Below are 15,659 nucleotides of genomic sequence, written 5' to 3'. Positions count from 1 at the left end.
TTAGTTGAATATGGCCGATTCAGTTGGCGCTGCACCAACCGGTAAAAAGAAACCTGCGGCCGACAAATTACAATGTGTAAATTGGCTCATGCCATCGAACGGTTTCCATTAAACCCACTAATCGGCTTGGTTAATTAGCCTTTAAGGAACCTTCAGCCGCGAACAGGGCAAGGAATCTTACCTCTGATCTGCTATAGCAATTCGAAAAGTACTTTAGTAAACGAGATTTTTCTCCAAAATTAAAACAAAAGAAATTCAGTTTGCGTACTAAGGAAGTCTTAGGTGACTTCACAAAACTGAGGTAACCTGTTCCGTGCTTGATGATGGAAACAAAAGCTGCAAACTGAGAGGAAGTGAAGGAAGAACCCTGTAACTAACTGAGTTAGAATGGGGCAGGGGAATATGATTTCCAATTCATGCCGACGTTTTATTTTCGCCCTTTGATCCCATTATATAGTGAGGAGCCTGGAACAGTCCAAAGGAAGACAAATTATAGAGTCAAGCCTCGGTTCAAGTTCGTTTCTGACGTTCCATAGAAAGAGAAAAATTAATTCACTCGAGGCTTGATCACGATGTTTATTCTGGTGCGAGTCTCACACTTGCGGCCACGCCCAACTAAGAGTGTATGACAAGAAAACCATCTGCCGTTCTTAGTGATCAAGAGAGGGTAAACAGTGTAAAGTTTCGTCTGTAGTGAAAAAAAAAAGTGACATTGAACAATTTAGCGACGCATATCCCATTATTTTCTCTCTTTTTTACAAATGTCTGGAGTAGAAACAAAATGCATTAACACTTGCCCTCGATCTCCGTTCAGCCCAACCGTTCTCTTCAAATCACACCTGTCTTTACCGTATCGTTTGTCTTGGGATAATTTTGGAGATTCAGTAACTTGGAGATCGGGTTAACAGTACTCTTACTTTCAAGCTTCTAGTACTGTTCAATCAATAGGAGTGGTTTGTCGTCATTTTTCATCAATAGGAAATTGTGGGTGAAACTTCCCCAACGTCAAACACTGTTTGGTTTGGAAATGCCTTGCTTGTTTGTTTGTTTTGTTTTTTCTGATTGCGAAAAAAACATGAAAAACTTTGGAGATAATGGGTAAGTGTTCTCAAAACCTGCCCTGTAGCTGAATAATTGACTAAAATCACTTTTCTCAACAAAACTTTCGAAGATTCATTGTTGTTCAATTGGCGAGTAATTTATGATGATGGCCAATTTCCTGTTGGTGGCATGAATTAGGCAGGTATGTTTACACCCTATGAACTCTGAGCGAAGGAATTCGAACTACCCTGTCACACACTGAGATACATTATTCTGTTCGTGTGTGCTTCTCGCCAACAGCGCGAGCCAAGCAAAATATTTGCCGAAAATGCGGCTCGATCCGCGCGAAATCGAGAGCTGGTTTGTGGAGCTTGGTCTTTTGGCACAGCGGCAAAATGCCTGCGAAAATGACAGTTTTTTGTTGGATATTTTGAAAGACGGATCGATTCTTTGTCGTTTGGTGAATCTTTTGAAGCCAGATACAATAAATAAGGTTAGCCAGTGGTTGGATATTTAGAAGCAGTGAAATCTGTTAAGGTATTTTGTCATGTAAATGAGCACTGTTGACTTCACTCTGTTATCTCTGTTGATCCTTGTTCCACAGATCTACCAAGAACTTGCCACAGAAGAAGAACGCTCTGACAATATCAGGGCATTTTTGAGCGCCTGCCAAGAACTACAGCTAAAAGACGACGAGGTTTGATACCAAACATGAATAATTTCCTTATATTATGATTATTTAATATAAACATTGGCGTTGGTACATTAAAATTTAATGTGCCATCTGAGCACGCTCAACAAGTCGTAATAACGTTCGCCATGTTTTTGTGTGTGTAGATTTTCTCTCCGACCGACCTTGACAGCGAAGAAGGTTTTCCTCGCGTTCTACAAACTCTCAGCTGCTTAGAAAATGTCGCTACTGGTAAGTTACCGCTAAGACACTTGTAAATTGAGCTTTAGTCCGGGTTTTGGTTCATCGGGGAAAGATTCTGTCAACCTCATTGATTGATTGTCATGTGCTTAGCACACATTGAACAAAACACTGCTAAAGTGTGGGTCGTGACACAGAAATTTTGCTTTCAAATGAAACGCAAAACTACGTCGAAAGTGAAGTCCACGATATCTGCAAACAGTGTTTGTCAAGAAGAGTCCCAGCCTAATGGTTTGTGATCCAAAGCGATGTATTTCGCTCGTTAGGTTTAATTGTGGACTGAATTGATTTGTATTCGTTGTAACCATTCTCAAATCTAGTTCTTCAAGGGGGATTGAAATGTAGCAAAACTTGTTCAATTATGGCTCCGTTCCCCCGAGTATCACACATAAGTCAAATGCACTTCGTTTACTAGCGTGACTGTCTATACACTCGCACTTAGCGCCATAGAAGTAAGACTTATTATCTTTTTATAAGTATCACAACTTATTTTTGTTCGGAGGACGACAATACCTTGTCGTGGTTTACAGCAAAGATAATTCATGTGGCGTTTTCAATAGTCATTTACGTTTGTTAATCCCTGACTAGGGAGGTTAGGTTGTTTACAAGGAAGATATTCTAAGCATAAGTCCATAACTCAATAACATTCGGTTTCCTGTGATGTGCTTCAGTGCTGTTTCGCCATTATACTCATCTTCACATGACATATTGTAATTTTTTTCAAAGAGGAAGTCAGCCTTGATAAAATTGAAACACTCCGTATATGGACATAGAGTTTGTTTTGACTCGCTGAAGGTCCGAGAGCTGATCAGATTATAAATCTCTGAAACTCAAAGGAAACTTGTGATTCAGACGACAAAAGAGTTTCAGCTCCAAGGTTGACTTTGTTGAAGACTTTCACTTGTTTACGGTGGTATAGTTCCATATGTTCCCTTCAGATTTAGTCCACAATTCAAAATTGTTAAGTGTAGTGGTTTGCTGTGGGAGAAAGATCTCTATGTTGCAAAAGATAAAGTCAGGACTTCGTAAGTTTTAATTTTTTTCTGCTTTGAAGTAATATAGGAAGGAGACTGCATCTATTGTATATATGGACCTTTCAGGAAGTAGATACCTGCTTGTTCTAAACTGACCACATATTTCTGATCTGGAAACAGGGCTCCAGTCTGTTGTCAGATTTTTTGGGTTATTTCATTTTCATTAGCATTTTGTTTATTGTTATTCAGTTACCCTCCCCAGGTTTCCCTTACCTGTTATTTGAATATTTCTGATTCAAGTAAAAACTTGAGAACTAGTACATGTATCTTCAATATACACTTGTGTACAATTTCAAATAATTGTAAGCCCTGTTTTTTAAGGAAGGATTACTTAAGGAAGTCCTTGACAGAATTATGTTTCAACTTGTTTTGTGATCTTGAAACACTATACTGATTGTTTCATTAACCAAATGTTAAGTCAAAGTCTGGTTTATTGAGATCTCTTTCAAGATTCACTCAGAATGCTGTTATCAAAGGAAAGTATACAAATATCAGTTGGTGTATACGTTTATATAATGATAGAGCATATGACTTGTGCGCAATTTCATAAACATGCGCTAATTATGCAACGTCATCTCTTCTTAAAAAAAAAAACATGTCAATTATTTTTTATGAGACTAATGGAAAAAAAAGATGACAAAATTGTTAAATCACGATTGTCATTTGAAAACAAGACAGTAATCAAGGTCCTTGAATCAATGTTCAATTATCTCGTGACGCAGTCCTTTCCAATATTTGTTAAAATTAAATCATTGTTCAATTATTTCCTGACATAGTCCTTCAGCGATGCTGATTCCCTGGTGTTTTTCTTGGTTTTTCTTGGTATGTCTGTCAACTGCACCTGGTTCACTGGAGGTCACATCAGGTTCTGCCTCAACGTTGACAGCTTTTGGTATCGTAGACATGGCAGGTGTGTTTCCAACTTCCTTAGGGCTGGTACCAGATGGTTGTTCTGATGGCTCAGTGTGTGGCTGTTCTTTGTGTCTTCTCTATGTTGACTTAATTTTATCGATGGGACTCCTTTTACTGTTTGTCAAGCTGTTCACTGACAACAGCTTTGGGCCACACCTTGCTTCCCATTATGTGGCGCTTTATTCCAATGGTGTCGCCTTTTTGCAGAGGAGGCAGACTCTAAGCACCATGGCTATAGTACTTTGCTTGCTTGTACTGATGCTGTTGGATCAGTGCACTGATTTTTCTTGATTTCAAGATGCTGTGGGGCTTGATGCAGGTCCAAAGTTGTGGGCAGTAGAGTGTTACAGCATTGTCCCAATAGTGGCTAAGTGGGGCTTGTATGGTATCCTTTAGATGGCATATTTTGCATATCCAGAAGTGCAAGGTATGAGTCTTTCCCAGATTTCTCTGCCTTTCATATCAGCTTTTTGCTTGGTGATGATAATGGCTTGAGTACGGTGCTCGAATCACCATCCTTTTGCAAAATCATTGAATTGGGATGAAGTGAACTGGCTGCCATTGTGCCTCATCTGGTGCAAGTGCATCAAGGCTTACATGATAATCCAACTCTGATTCTAACTTTGGCTTCAAGTGCAAAGTGAATTCCTCTGGACATTAAGATCACAGGTGGAACAGATGGATCAACTCCTAAGTTGCAAGATAGCACAGATGTGTAATGTGTGCATCCAAGCTTTCGCCTTCTTGTTGGCTCCTACTGTTAAAAATAAACCTCTCATAGGTTTTGTTGACATTGTTGACTGCATACTTTTCAAATTCTTCTATGATCAATGTGACATTGCACTTATCTTTTGGTGCCAAATTGAAGTTATGGTACATGTTTTTACAGCTTCCAGGCCGATGCAAAATAAGAACAGAACTACCTTGTAATCTTCCGTTTGTTTATCCATTTGGGTTATGTAATATTCTGCCAATGCTGGTGATGTCCTTTCCAGTTATGTTACCTTTGCATCAACCTTTCAAATCAAGTCCCATGGGTGGCTGTATTCCGTGTGACCACAATCTGCACTGAATTAGGAAGAACTAAGTAGCTTTAGTGCAGCTTGTGACTGGTTCTTGTTCTGAATCACCCATGTAGGTTCTTTATGTTTCTGACACCATGTTTTGTTTAGCAAATGCGAATGTGAAAGTATGGTTTATCAAGACCGTTTTTTGGATGTACTCAGAAAAGTATTGAAGGAAAGTGTACAAAGATCAATTTGTGTGTAGTGTACATTATATGACAATAGATCATAGTTATGACTGGTGTGTAATTTCATAAATTCATGCTAAAAATTATTACACAACGCTAATGTGTAAGCTCCAGAAAATACTCATACCTCCCCTGTAGAAGGAATTTTTTCTGAGACCCTCCCTACCCCTCTGGAAATTCCAATTTAGCTTCATACTTTGCTTTGAATTTTTGGCCTTTGAGACCTCCCAACCCTCCTGGAGTTTCTAATTCTTTCTGTGGGGTGGGGCGGGGTGGATGGATATTTTCTGGCACTACATGATACCTTAAAATAGCTAACCCTTACAGCCCTTGGGCTTATATTTGGGAGGAATAATTATTGGAAAGATATTAGCATCAGTAATTTGGGTGACTTTTTTTTGTGTGGGAATAATATTTTCCAGAGGCTTTTATATTTGGAAGTTAACAGTATATCCAAAAAGGTGAAATACTGTACGTAGATCTGGCACCTTTATGCTTGCTTGCATAGTTTTGGTTTATACTAGTGATTTGAGCATAAGTGCAAGCACAAGGGAAAGGAAGATCGGCTTCTCTTTTGCTTGCTTTTTGCTTGACTCTGGACAGGTAACTTACATGGATAAACTTAATCAGCCTTTAGGACAATTGATGTCCTGAGCTTCAAACAAAAACGTTTTACGCTACTGTTTTCATTTTGTTCAGGATATGGTTTGGGAAAGCAATTTACTCAACACCATGAAGTAACAACAGATACCACAACACCACAGGACCCAGAACAAGAAATTGGTGACGAAACAAAACATCTTGTAAGTGTTACTACAGAATAACCATTTACAGTACAGTAACTTTTATTGGATGGTCAAACTTTATGATTTTATTTAGACTCAAATTAGCTACAGTTAGTCAGTAACTCAAGATTTACCTCTGTGAGCGAGCAGCACTTGAAAGTGTCAAATACTAATAGTCTTTCATTGCTATAGGAGATGACAGATTATGGAGGTGGAATCCACCTTGTCAAAGCAGCTTTTCCATTCAACGGACGAGATGAGGATGAGGTACACTTCATTCAATGTTATATGAAGATAACCATCAAATCACAAATTGTTGGGTTGTTACTAAACAAACTTGTGTTATTTGTATGATTCATAGCTTTGCTTTGAGAGAGGAGAGATCCTTGAAGTCACAAAGGTGGGAAATTCAACAACTTTTTTCCATTAAAAAAGTTACCTTATTTGGATGACATAATCATTAAAAGTCTCCAGTAGGGGGCTGACAAGATGGCTGTTTACATCCAAATTTACGCATTACATAATACAGTATTGCAATTTTCTTTTATTAATATAATTGTTTCCCTACTCAAGGATATGATGCAATATAAATTACTATCACTGCCTATTTGGGTAGTAGTTCCTTTCAAATAAAAGAGGAGAACAGTATGTGGCACAACACCCAGTTAGATGATTTAGGTCCCCATACAAAACTCTCATAGCTCTGTGTTTATAGCATCCCAATCAGGATTCTGGCAGATGATGAGTGTTCAACTAAAATAAAATAATAATAAAAAAAAAAATGAAAAAATAAATAAGTCACTTTATTCAAATGATGTCTTTAGCGCAGAGCACTAGTTGGGGATACTTTCCAAATCGAATTGGAATTAGAATTAAGAAGTGTCGGTTTTTTAGGAGAGGGGAAAACCGGAGTACCCGGAGAAAAACCTCTCGGAGCAAGGATGAGAACCAACAACAAACTCAACCCACATATGATGTCGAGTCAGGGAATCAAACCCAGACCACAATGGTGGGAGGCAAGTGCTCTCGCCACTGCGCCATCCCTGCTCCTCTCACTCCCACTAAAACTCTGACGTGTTTTTGTTCTAAAGTAAGCTGACATGGTTGTGATGTGGACACCTCTGTGCCTGCACAGACTTGTCTTAAGTATTTTTCTAAATTTTTATACCTTGACAGGTTGTGGATGGGGGATGGTGGGAGGGAACCTTGAATGGCAAGGTTGGATGGTTTCCTAGCAATTATGTTAAAGAAATATCAGCAAGTGAGTACTACTGTTAGTAGTTTTTTAGTGATAATTGGCAAATCCCAGTAACCCAGCCATACAATGGAAGTCTGTCTATTCACTATAGACGAGCAACAAGTGGCCCACATGGCCGGAGCTTAGCCCGGTTTCTGTAGCATGTAGCAACAAGGAGTATTGCTACTCCTCCCTGGATGGGTTGCTAGTCCATCACAGGGTTACCCCCAGGAATTTGTAGCTGGTACCCATTTATACACCTGGGTGAAGAGAGACAATGTGGAGCAAAGTTTCTTGTCTAAGGAAACAACACAGCAATGAAGAGACCAACCTGGCCTCGAACCAACGACCCTCAGATCGTCCGATCGAAAGTCTGACACGCTAACCACTACACCACCACGCCTCCACATGTACACAGGCCCAGTATCAATTACCGGCGTGCTTTGTTGTTAACTTTGTTAAATGTCCTTAAACTGTATCCCCATTCAGAACAATTATTATTTTTGTATGCCTCTTGAAAGTTTAAACCTACTTGCTCAGGGGAAACACCAACATGAGATTGTCGGAGGCAACTTTAAACCTTTTGATAAAAATTAGCACTTTCCTTTGTTTCCATTGTGTAGTATTTTTTTCCACTAGATGGAAGATCTTCAACAGATTAAATTAATGTGCATGTTAACCTTTGTTTAGGTCCTGAACCCACAACACCAGTCACACCACAACCTTCCTCATTATCATCAAGCAAAAGGGAAAGTGCAAGGGTCTACCATAACTTGGTGAGTGCTTGTTTGTTTTTGTAGGGTTTCAGCTGCATATCATGAGGTTTTTTTGTATAATGGGGTTTCTCACTTAGCCAGATTGTTGCTCCATCATCATCATCATCATCATCATCATCATTATTATTACGATCATCCTATAAGTACTTAAAGTTAGAGCCCCCTGATGGTGTTTGGTTTATCAACAGAGTTGATAACTAAAGGTAAACTGGCCACCGTAAAGAGATTTGAGTGCTGACATTTCGAGCATTAGCTCTTGATTGATTGATACTTGATACTGTCAATGAGAGTTCAACGTGGAAGCCTTGCAAGTGTTCAACAGTGGTCTGGTGGCTGTACAGTTTGCCTTAGTCATAACCAATAATAATTGTGTGATTCATCCAGCTAGTAGATGCAATAATGTCAATATAAGGTCCCACCCAAGAGCATGAATGTGGGTTTCAGACTGCTGTGACACTGTGGTATCTGAAAATGCTGAATATTGTGACATAGTCCAGGGACTGCTCTTCATAAATGCATTATTGGTAGACCCTGTTTTAGTTATTTATTTCCTGCTCATGTGAAAATTAATTTTGTAGGTGGTTCAAAACATTTTGGACACTGAAAGAGCTCATGTTAGTGAGCTGCAGGTAAGTTTAAGATTCAATCAACTCTTACACTTTTCACTGCCGTCAATCACTGCAGCGGACTTCTAAGAAAGCGATAACGTTTAGCTTAGCAAGGTCAAAAGGTCATGTTCGTGCACTGTGATTGGTGGGTTTCGATCCACTTGGTTGGTTTCTGTGTTTTTGCAGTCAGCCGGTTGTCACCGTTATTATGATTGACAGCAGTAAAACACGCAAATTGTGGTTGAAGTTCAGAGTCCGTATGTTTTTAGTCATTGAAAGGCGTAGTATTTATTTACAACTTTCACATTTGGAGGTATCGAATATTTTAACACCAATTTATTAAATTACTAATTTGAACAATGCACAAACTTCCTTAGAGAATGAGTGAATAGAATGAAAGTTAACAAAGATGATGGCATTGTACTTCAACTCAACTGTCTTTCAGTAATGTTTGCATTGAGAACAAAAATTAAACTGTTGTAAGTAATGCGTGAAGATTGTGGTTCTACTGTTTGCATGTCTTTTGGTTGGTTCAGCAAACACTTCGAAGAATTTTCCAGAAATCTCTCTATTTTTTTTTTTTTTCCAAGTAACACAACCTGCCCCCCCCCCCCCCCCACCCTTCTTCAGGATTATTGGTTATCGTAGAAGTCAATCATTTCTCCACATTCTGATTGGTCATTTGAGCAGTGCTTTTCGTGGGCAAGGTTTGCCTCCGATGAAAAAATGGAGAAGGGCTTGGTTTGAACTTTTCAGCTACTACCAGATGAAACAAATGACAAACACTTGAGGAAACGTTTTTTCAAAATCAAAGAGAAATCCGTCTAACTCTCTCACAATTTAACTTCACAGGCTTTACTACAAAATTACTTAAAACCATTACAGACATCAAATGTGTAAGTATTTTAACAAGGATTGTAGATGTAGGTTGCTTTTCTTGTTCCACTGTCTAAGGGTTAGATCACAAACTGATGTGCATGTAATTTTCCTTCTAATATGCTGCACTTTTGAATAATAAGCTTACTTTCTTGTTAACTCTTTTGATCATCTGTTCATCATCATAGTGTTCTGGGATGTCCTGGAGATGCTGCTTGTCTTCTCATGATCTTTTTTGTATAACATGTTACAGATTACCAGCTAAAGACATGAAAGTACTTGCTGGAAACTTTGAGGAGATTGTTCAGTTTCAACAAATGTTCTTTAACATCATGGATGAATGTGCACAGTAAGTGACATTACAGTAACTGTGTTGTAGGTTAAAATGAATCCCAGGTTAAAATGATTTTAACCTAGGTTGATTTGTATTGTCCTTTGTTTCAGATGTAAATTACCCAACCTTAACAAAGGAAAATACAACCTAGGTTGGAATCATTTTAACCTACAACAACTACATGCAACTAAATCAATTTCCCAATGGTTCAGTTAAATAGTCATGGTCATGCTCTGAGTTCATAATATACCCGTGAAGAACAAATGAATATAAATATACAGTCAACTCTCTCATGGCGACCACTTCTCGTAAGCGACCACCTCCCGTAAGCGACCACTTCATAAACAACCGTTTTGTTTCTCAGTTAAATACTGTTTCAAGAGCTCTCTTGAAGCGACCACCACTCAAATTTCTTAAGGGACCGCGACCACTTTTTAGGCCAGAAATTTGACATATTCTTTTGTTTTCTGTTTCCAGTTAGTGACCACCCAACATAATCACATTTGATCGTTAGTAAATCATTAGTCAGAAGTGACAAAAGTTCAATTTTTAATGATGCTACCCTGGACTGCTGACAGATAATAACAGTTTATAGACAGAGAAGATGGCTATAATTAGATCTGTGGGTAAACAGGAATTGTTATGGTGATCTGTTCCAAAATGTTATACAAAGTTTCGTCAGCAGAATGAATAGATGTGAAAAAATCAAATACTGATTAGTTTCTATTTGCGTAATTTTAGCTGTTAAGGTAATATTTTTATGTAATTAATTAATCAATCTAGTTTTAGGCTTATTTTGTTGTCTTTCCCGACCACTTTTTCGTGCCCCAAGGGTGGTCGTTTACGAGAGAATTGACTGTCTATGAAACATGTACAATATATGCACTGCAGATGAAACATTTTACAGTAGAAATTGAAGATTCTGACAGTTATCTACGTAACCAGACTGTTGCAAAAAAACCCCTGAAACCTGTTTGTTTGTTTGTTTGTTTGTTTGTTTTAGTCTTCCCTTAGCTCAACAAAGAATGGGTGCCAGTTATTTACAGATTGCTCCTCAGGTGAATGTTCTACTTTTTTTATTTTGATCTTTTCGTTGTATCGTTGTTTGACATTATTAATTGTCGTTATTTAATTTGGGTCGACAGATGAAGGAGTTGTACATGATGTACTGCGCAAACCATCCACGAGCAGTTGAAGTATTAACAAAATATAGGTTGGTAACATTTGACAGTAGCATTGATGTTTATACAGGTATAATAAGTTTATAAATGGTTTGAACCCAGGCGTCATGACATAAAAAGGTGGATTATGAACATCAAGGTAAGTATAGCCCTGAGAAGGACTGTTTGAGGTGACATCAACTGATGTTTTGACAACCTTAATGACAAGCCTGTGATGATGATGTCCACTCAAGTTGTTGGAACATCAGATGAGTTTCCAACAGTCCTTCTCAGGACTACACTCCCCCAGTTGACCATAATTTATCTAACACTTATTATTAATACAAGTTTGTTCGCCCTGTGTGATCACCCCATGTGATCACAAAGTCTTCTTGTAAGTTTCTACTGCACTTGTAACTTCCAGGATATTAAGTAATTCACTGGGTATCAGCAAAATGAAATACAGCTTGGCTCTTTATGCCGTCTCTGTTCATAGATGATTATTATACTGTCAGTTACATCTAAGCGTGTACACAGGAGGGAAAAACATGTTCTAGTTGGGTGCAAACATGACATGTTTTGGCACCAAACATTCGAAGTTTGGAGTAGGTGGATGTTGTTGATAGATTTGTTTTTGCTCAAGAAAATATTCTTTGCAAGCATTTTTAGATGTTAAGAATACTTTCTGGAGGCAAGTGTGCTGTTTCTGAGCGAGTAATATGCCTGCAAGTTGAGAAAAATGGAATAAGCTTATGAGTGGAATGTGCTGATCTGGTGCGACAGTTTTCTTAACAGCTGTCAAACTTCAAATGTTTGGCGACAAAACACGTCATGTCTGGCACCCTATTAAAACACTCTTTTTTTGTCTCGTGTCCACGCTTAGATGCAACCGATAATATTTTTGAGCTTGAGCTTGAGGTTGAACACACGTGAAACAGCTACATATAGACACTCCATTGACAGACTCTCCTTCTAATCAGACACTTACTAGGCATATTTCCAGGATTGCCCACGCAAATAAAGTAGCTTGAAGTGATATCCTGTTTAACATGTTTTACTGTTTGCTGTATTGCAGTGAAGAATTGTCTACATTTATTGAAAGTAAGGGAGCACCAGCCCCTGGAATATTAACGCTCACAACAAGCCTCAGTAATGTAGGTTGAAAATATAATATTTTTGTTTTTAGTGAACATGATAGAAAGGGGTAAAGCCATACTCTTTTTGAACAATAGCCATCATATGGCGGAGATTTGTCCACCATCCTCTAGCTAGCTAGCAAGATCCAATACTTATCAGTTTGCAATCTCTCCACTTAATATTGGTAATTGAACTGAGTGGAGAGCAGTTTGGTCTGAAATCATACGCGTGATTTCAAAATCAAATGAGCGCGCAGCACGAGTTTGATTTGAAATCACAAGTATGATTTCAGACCAAAATTGCACTACACGAAGTTCAATTACCACTTAATTACATCCATTTTGAAATCACAGAGTATCATTGTCAATATTAATATTCTATTTTGATGGGCTAAAGAAACGATGCACTTTAGAGCAAAAAATGGTGCAATTTGGGAATAAATTGCACCATTTTGGACCAATCAGATTCCAAGGATCACCAGTGATTTCAAAATGGATGTAATTAATAAAGTTATCATCCCTCTGGGCATTCAAGGCCAGTTGTTAGAAAATATTTTATCAATATTACATCCTGAGGGATCATTTTAATATTATTATTCCACGGCCAACAATAGTAACAATAGGAGTGTTTAAGGGTAAATAAAATTTTGAATTTTGGGATTAAAACAGTTAAAAGTTATCTGGTTTTCAGAGATATTCTACAAAAATTACAAGAATTATACATTAGCTTTCTGTGTTGCATATTGTTTGGATAGGTTAATCTTTGCACCAGGAAGTGCAGCTATAAAGTATCAGTTTTTCATGTTTAGTCATGTTACGGTGTGGCCATGTCATCCCAATCGCTACTTCCCTTTAGTAAATGATTGTACTTCCTTGTCTTTACTTAAAGCAGCCAAGAGAACCTTGCTTGCTTAGTTGGTTTTTTTGTAAACAATAAGTAGTACATTTTATTTTGACAAAACGTAAGCTGTTTCAGTTTGATACTGGGATAGAAATACAAAGAAATAATCAATGAGTCCAGGCTCTGAGTCAAACTCATGGGATTCTGCACCCCAGTCAGGTTCTCTAATCATTTTATTTTGACAAAACGTAAGCTGTTTCAGTTTGATACTGGGATAGAAATACAAAGAAATAATCAATGAGTCCAGGCTCTGAGTCAAACTCATGGGATTCTGCACCCCAGTCAGGTTCTCTAATCGTTGAGCTGTGACATGGAATCTTTTAACAAGCTTGGTCAATTACTAGGTTTGTGTTTGGGCAAGTGTCCCATATACTGCCAGAATCAGCAGTGTCAAGCATGTAGACATGTGTTTGTGTATTCAAATTATATATTTTATTTTGTCCCTTACTTGTCTTAAAATAAAATAAAGAACATTAACTTGCACTAAGTTAACTTTTTTTGCCTTACAGTATCATTCCATGTTCAATTTTGTTTTAAATGTTTATTTGTAAGTGTTTTGTTTTGGCGGATTAAATTTGTGATTCTGATTTCTATATTTAAACTTCTTAAATCAACAAAACCAGAAACCTCGTTGTTTTAACCTCAAAGGCCATCTGTAAAATTCTCAGCCTGTTAAATTTAAAATCCTCTTTTAGGATTAGAATTCCATGGTAGATTGAAGTCTAAAGTAGGGTGTTTTTTTTATGTCCTACAAGATCTTCATGTTTAATGTTTAGGAAACATTTAATCAATTCCTGCTACATTTTTGGTTAAAGATATAAACATGATTGAATTGCAGTATTTTCAATAACATGTTGATTAATATTAATTGCAAACTATTGTGGTGTATTTCTGCATGAATTAAACTGAGATTACTTCTTTGCTTCTCAGCCTTTTAGACATCTTGGAAAATATCCAAATCATATGAAAGAACTGGAGAGACATCTTGAGGTATGGTCTAAAAATAAAGGTAATTAATCCTTTGGGCGCCTTTTAATAGCATCAGAGTGGAAAACATGTATTTTTCAATTTCCACATAGAAAAATTGAACTGCACTTAGTGAAGCACTGCTCAGAAGTTTTAAGTTGGATCGTCCAGTTCATGTAAGAATTACATCCACAGGGTCAAAAGTAAGAATCATTTTGCTTAGCATGCAAAGTTTGCTTTAATAGAAGAGGTGTAAAAACATTAATTTATGGATTTTGTGTTTCAAAAAATATTTTACGAAACTCGAAAATCACTGGCAGGAAAGCACTGAAGGCAAATCTTTTTTGACATTCTATCACTGAAATAATATTTCAATGCTGTTGTCTTGTTTTCTAATTTTGTTTCTTTTCTCTTAGGTTTTTCAGAATTGTAGCCAAATTACATTTTCTGGCAGTAGTTGATTTGTGTTATCAGTTTTGCCTTGAAGTTATTTTGAAAGGAAATTAATCCTATCTTCCAGTAGGCCTCTTAAAATAACAAAATTTTGCAGGTGTCAAATTCTCAATCACTTGTATGGCTTTATGGTAATTTCTATATATATGTTCTTCTCTTTTTTCTAGGAAGGACATGTAGATGAATTAGACACTAAAAAGGCGATTGCTGTGTTTCAGAATCTAACTGTGAGTGGAGTGTTAACAAAATTTGGATTATTTGATTTTAAAATTTACATCTGAAATATACATTATGCTTCAGTATCACAGATTGATGTTAATGAATTAATTGTGTTGTTATATTGCAGAAAATTGGATCAATCCTTGTTACTGCTGTGTCATAAGATTTTATTCTTTTAACCTTTAAGTGTGCCAACAAACATTACCTCTGAAAATTTTGCTCAGAAGCTCTCTTTAGATTGGTTTGGTGTTTCCTCTGTGTCGAGTGTTCCAACAAAGAAATTACGTTACGTTATTATATTTATAAAAAAAAGCTCCAGAATGACTCACCACCTCTATTGCTCCTGGACTTTATCAAAAAAATAAAACATAAATATAAAATTGAAAATATTTTTTAAGATATATACATGTATAATGAAAGCTCCTCTTCTTCTTACATTAAAAAAAAAAAAAAAAAAAATCACCGAATTTAGAACTGTTCAGTAGCTTTCATTTAAATGGTCACACATTAACACTTCATCCACAGACTTGAAATCTAGAAACACTTAACATGATTGAAGGTTAAACTGTGAGGGGGGCAAGGTTAATCTTGATAATTTCAAGCTTATATGGAGAATGTAATAATCAGTATCACGGTCATGATCGTGCATGATCATTATCAACAACATGACATTGCTCTTAGTTCATGTTTGTACATGACTGTTTGACCATGAGTTTAACATCCAGCTTGCTGCAAGACCACATGAAATGCATTCAGTGCTCCTGAGTATAGTTGAGAGTGTTCCTAAGATGTGTAACTTCTTTCGATTTCAGACTAGCTGCCATGAGACTAGAAAAAGGAAAGAGACAGAGCTAGAAATGCTTACAGGAACCATTGAAGGATGGGAAGAAGAGGTAACATGATCCTGAAGAGAATACCATGATGCATAAGATACATATCTAGCTCAGAGAGAGCTTCATGTTTTGTTTACATCATACTGTAATTAGCTTGTTGATTGGAAGTTGAATTTAGTCCCCGAAAATATTGATATTGATCAGA

The 15,659-nt window shown here is 37.2% G+C and overlaps 1 protein-coding gene across 11 annotated transcripts in view; it reads left to right on the top strand.

The window, feature by feature from the left end:
* Positions 1–1,263: 1,263 nt before the first annotated feature.
* Positions 1,264–15,659, top strand: part of LOC146449604 (rho guanine nucleotide exchange factor 7-like) — a 37,683-nt gene continuing 23,287 nt past the window's right edge. For 4 of the 11 annotated variants that reach the window (XM_085101202.1, XM_085101200.1, XM_085101196.1 and 1 more), the window contains exons 1-17: positions 1,264–1,534; positions 1,646–1,738; positions 1,879–1,963; positions 5,870–5,973; positions 6,148–6,222; positions 6,317–6,355; positions 7,132–7,216; positions 7,883–7,968; positions 8,547–8,597; positions 9,429–9,472; positions 9,706–9,801; positions 10,790–10,844; positions 10,932–10,999; positions 12,022–12,100; positions 13,914–13,973; positions 14,570–14,629; positions 15,434–15,514. In XM_085101202.1, the coding sequence (XP_084957328.1) occupies positions 1,370–1,534; positions 1,646–1,738; positions 1,879–1,963; positions 5,870–5,973; positions 6,148–6,222; positions 6,317–6,355; positions 7,132–7,216; positions 7,883–7,968; positions 8,547–8,597; positions 9,429–9,472; positions 9,706–9,801; positions 10,790–10,844; positions 10,932–10,999; positions 12,022–12,100; positions 13,914–13,973; positions 14,570–14,629; positions 15,434–15,514 (1,326 nt within the window). In that variant the 5' untranslated portion in view covers positions 1,264–1,369. Of the gene's footprint in view, positions 1,535–1,645; positions 1,739–1,878; positions 1,964–2,040; positions 2,204–2,235; positions 2,998–5,869; positions 5,974–6,147; positions 6,223–6,316; positions 6,356–7,131; positions 7,217–7,882; positions 7,969–8,546; positions 8,598–9,428; positions 9,473–9,705; positions 9,802–10,789; positions 10,845–10,931; positions 11,000–12,021; positions 12,101–13,913; positions 13,974–14,569; positions 14,630–15,433; positions 15,515–15,659 lie in introns of those variants that run through there. The other 7 variants (XM_085101199.1, XM_085101193.1, XM_085101191.1 and 4 more) reach the window with 4 other exon arrangements.

The sequence above is a fragment of the Pavona decussata genome, unplaced genomic scaffold (genome assembly GCF_977016875.1).
Source record: "Pavona decussata unplaced genomic scaffold, jaPavDecu1.1 SCAFFOLD_602, whole genome shotgun sequence".
NCBI classification, from domain to species: domain Eukaryota; kingdom Metazoa; phylum Cnidaria; class Anthozoa; order Scleractinia; family Agariciidae; genus Pavona; species Pavona decussata.
The sequence above is the reverse complement of the archived record's forward strand: the minus strand, read 5'-3'. Positions and strand labels throughout refer to the sequence as shown.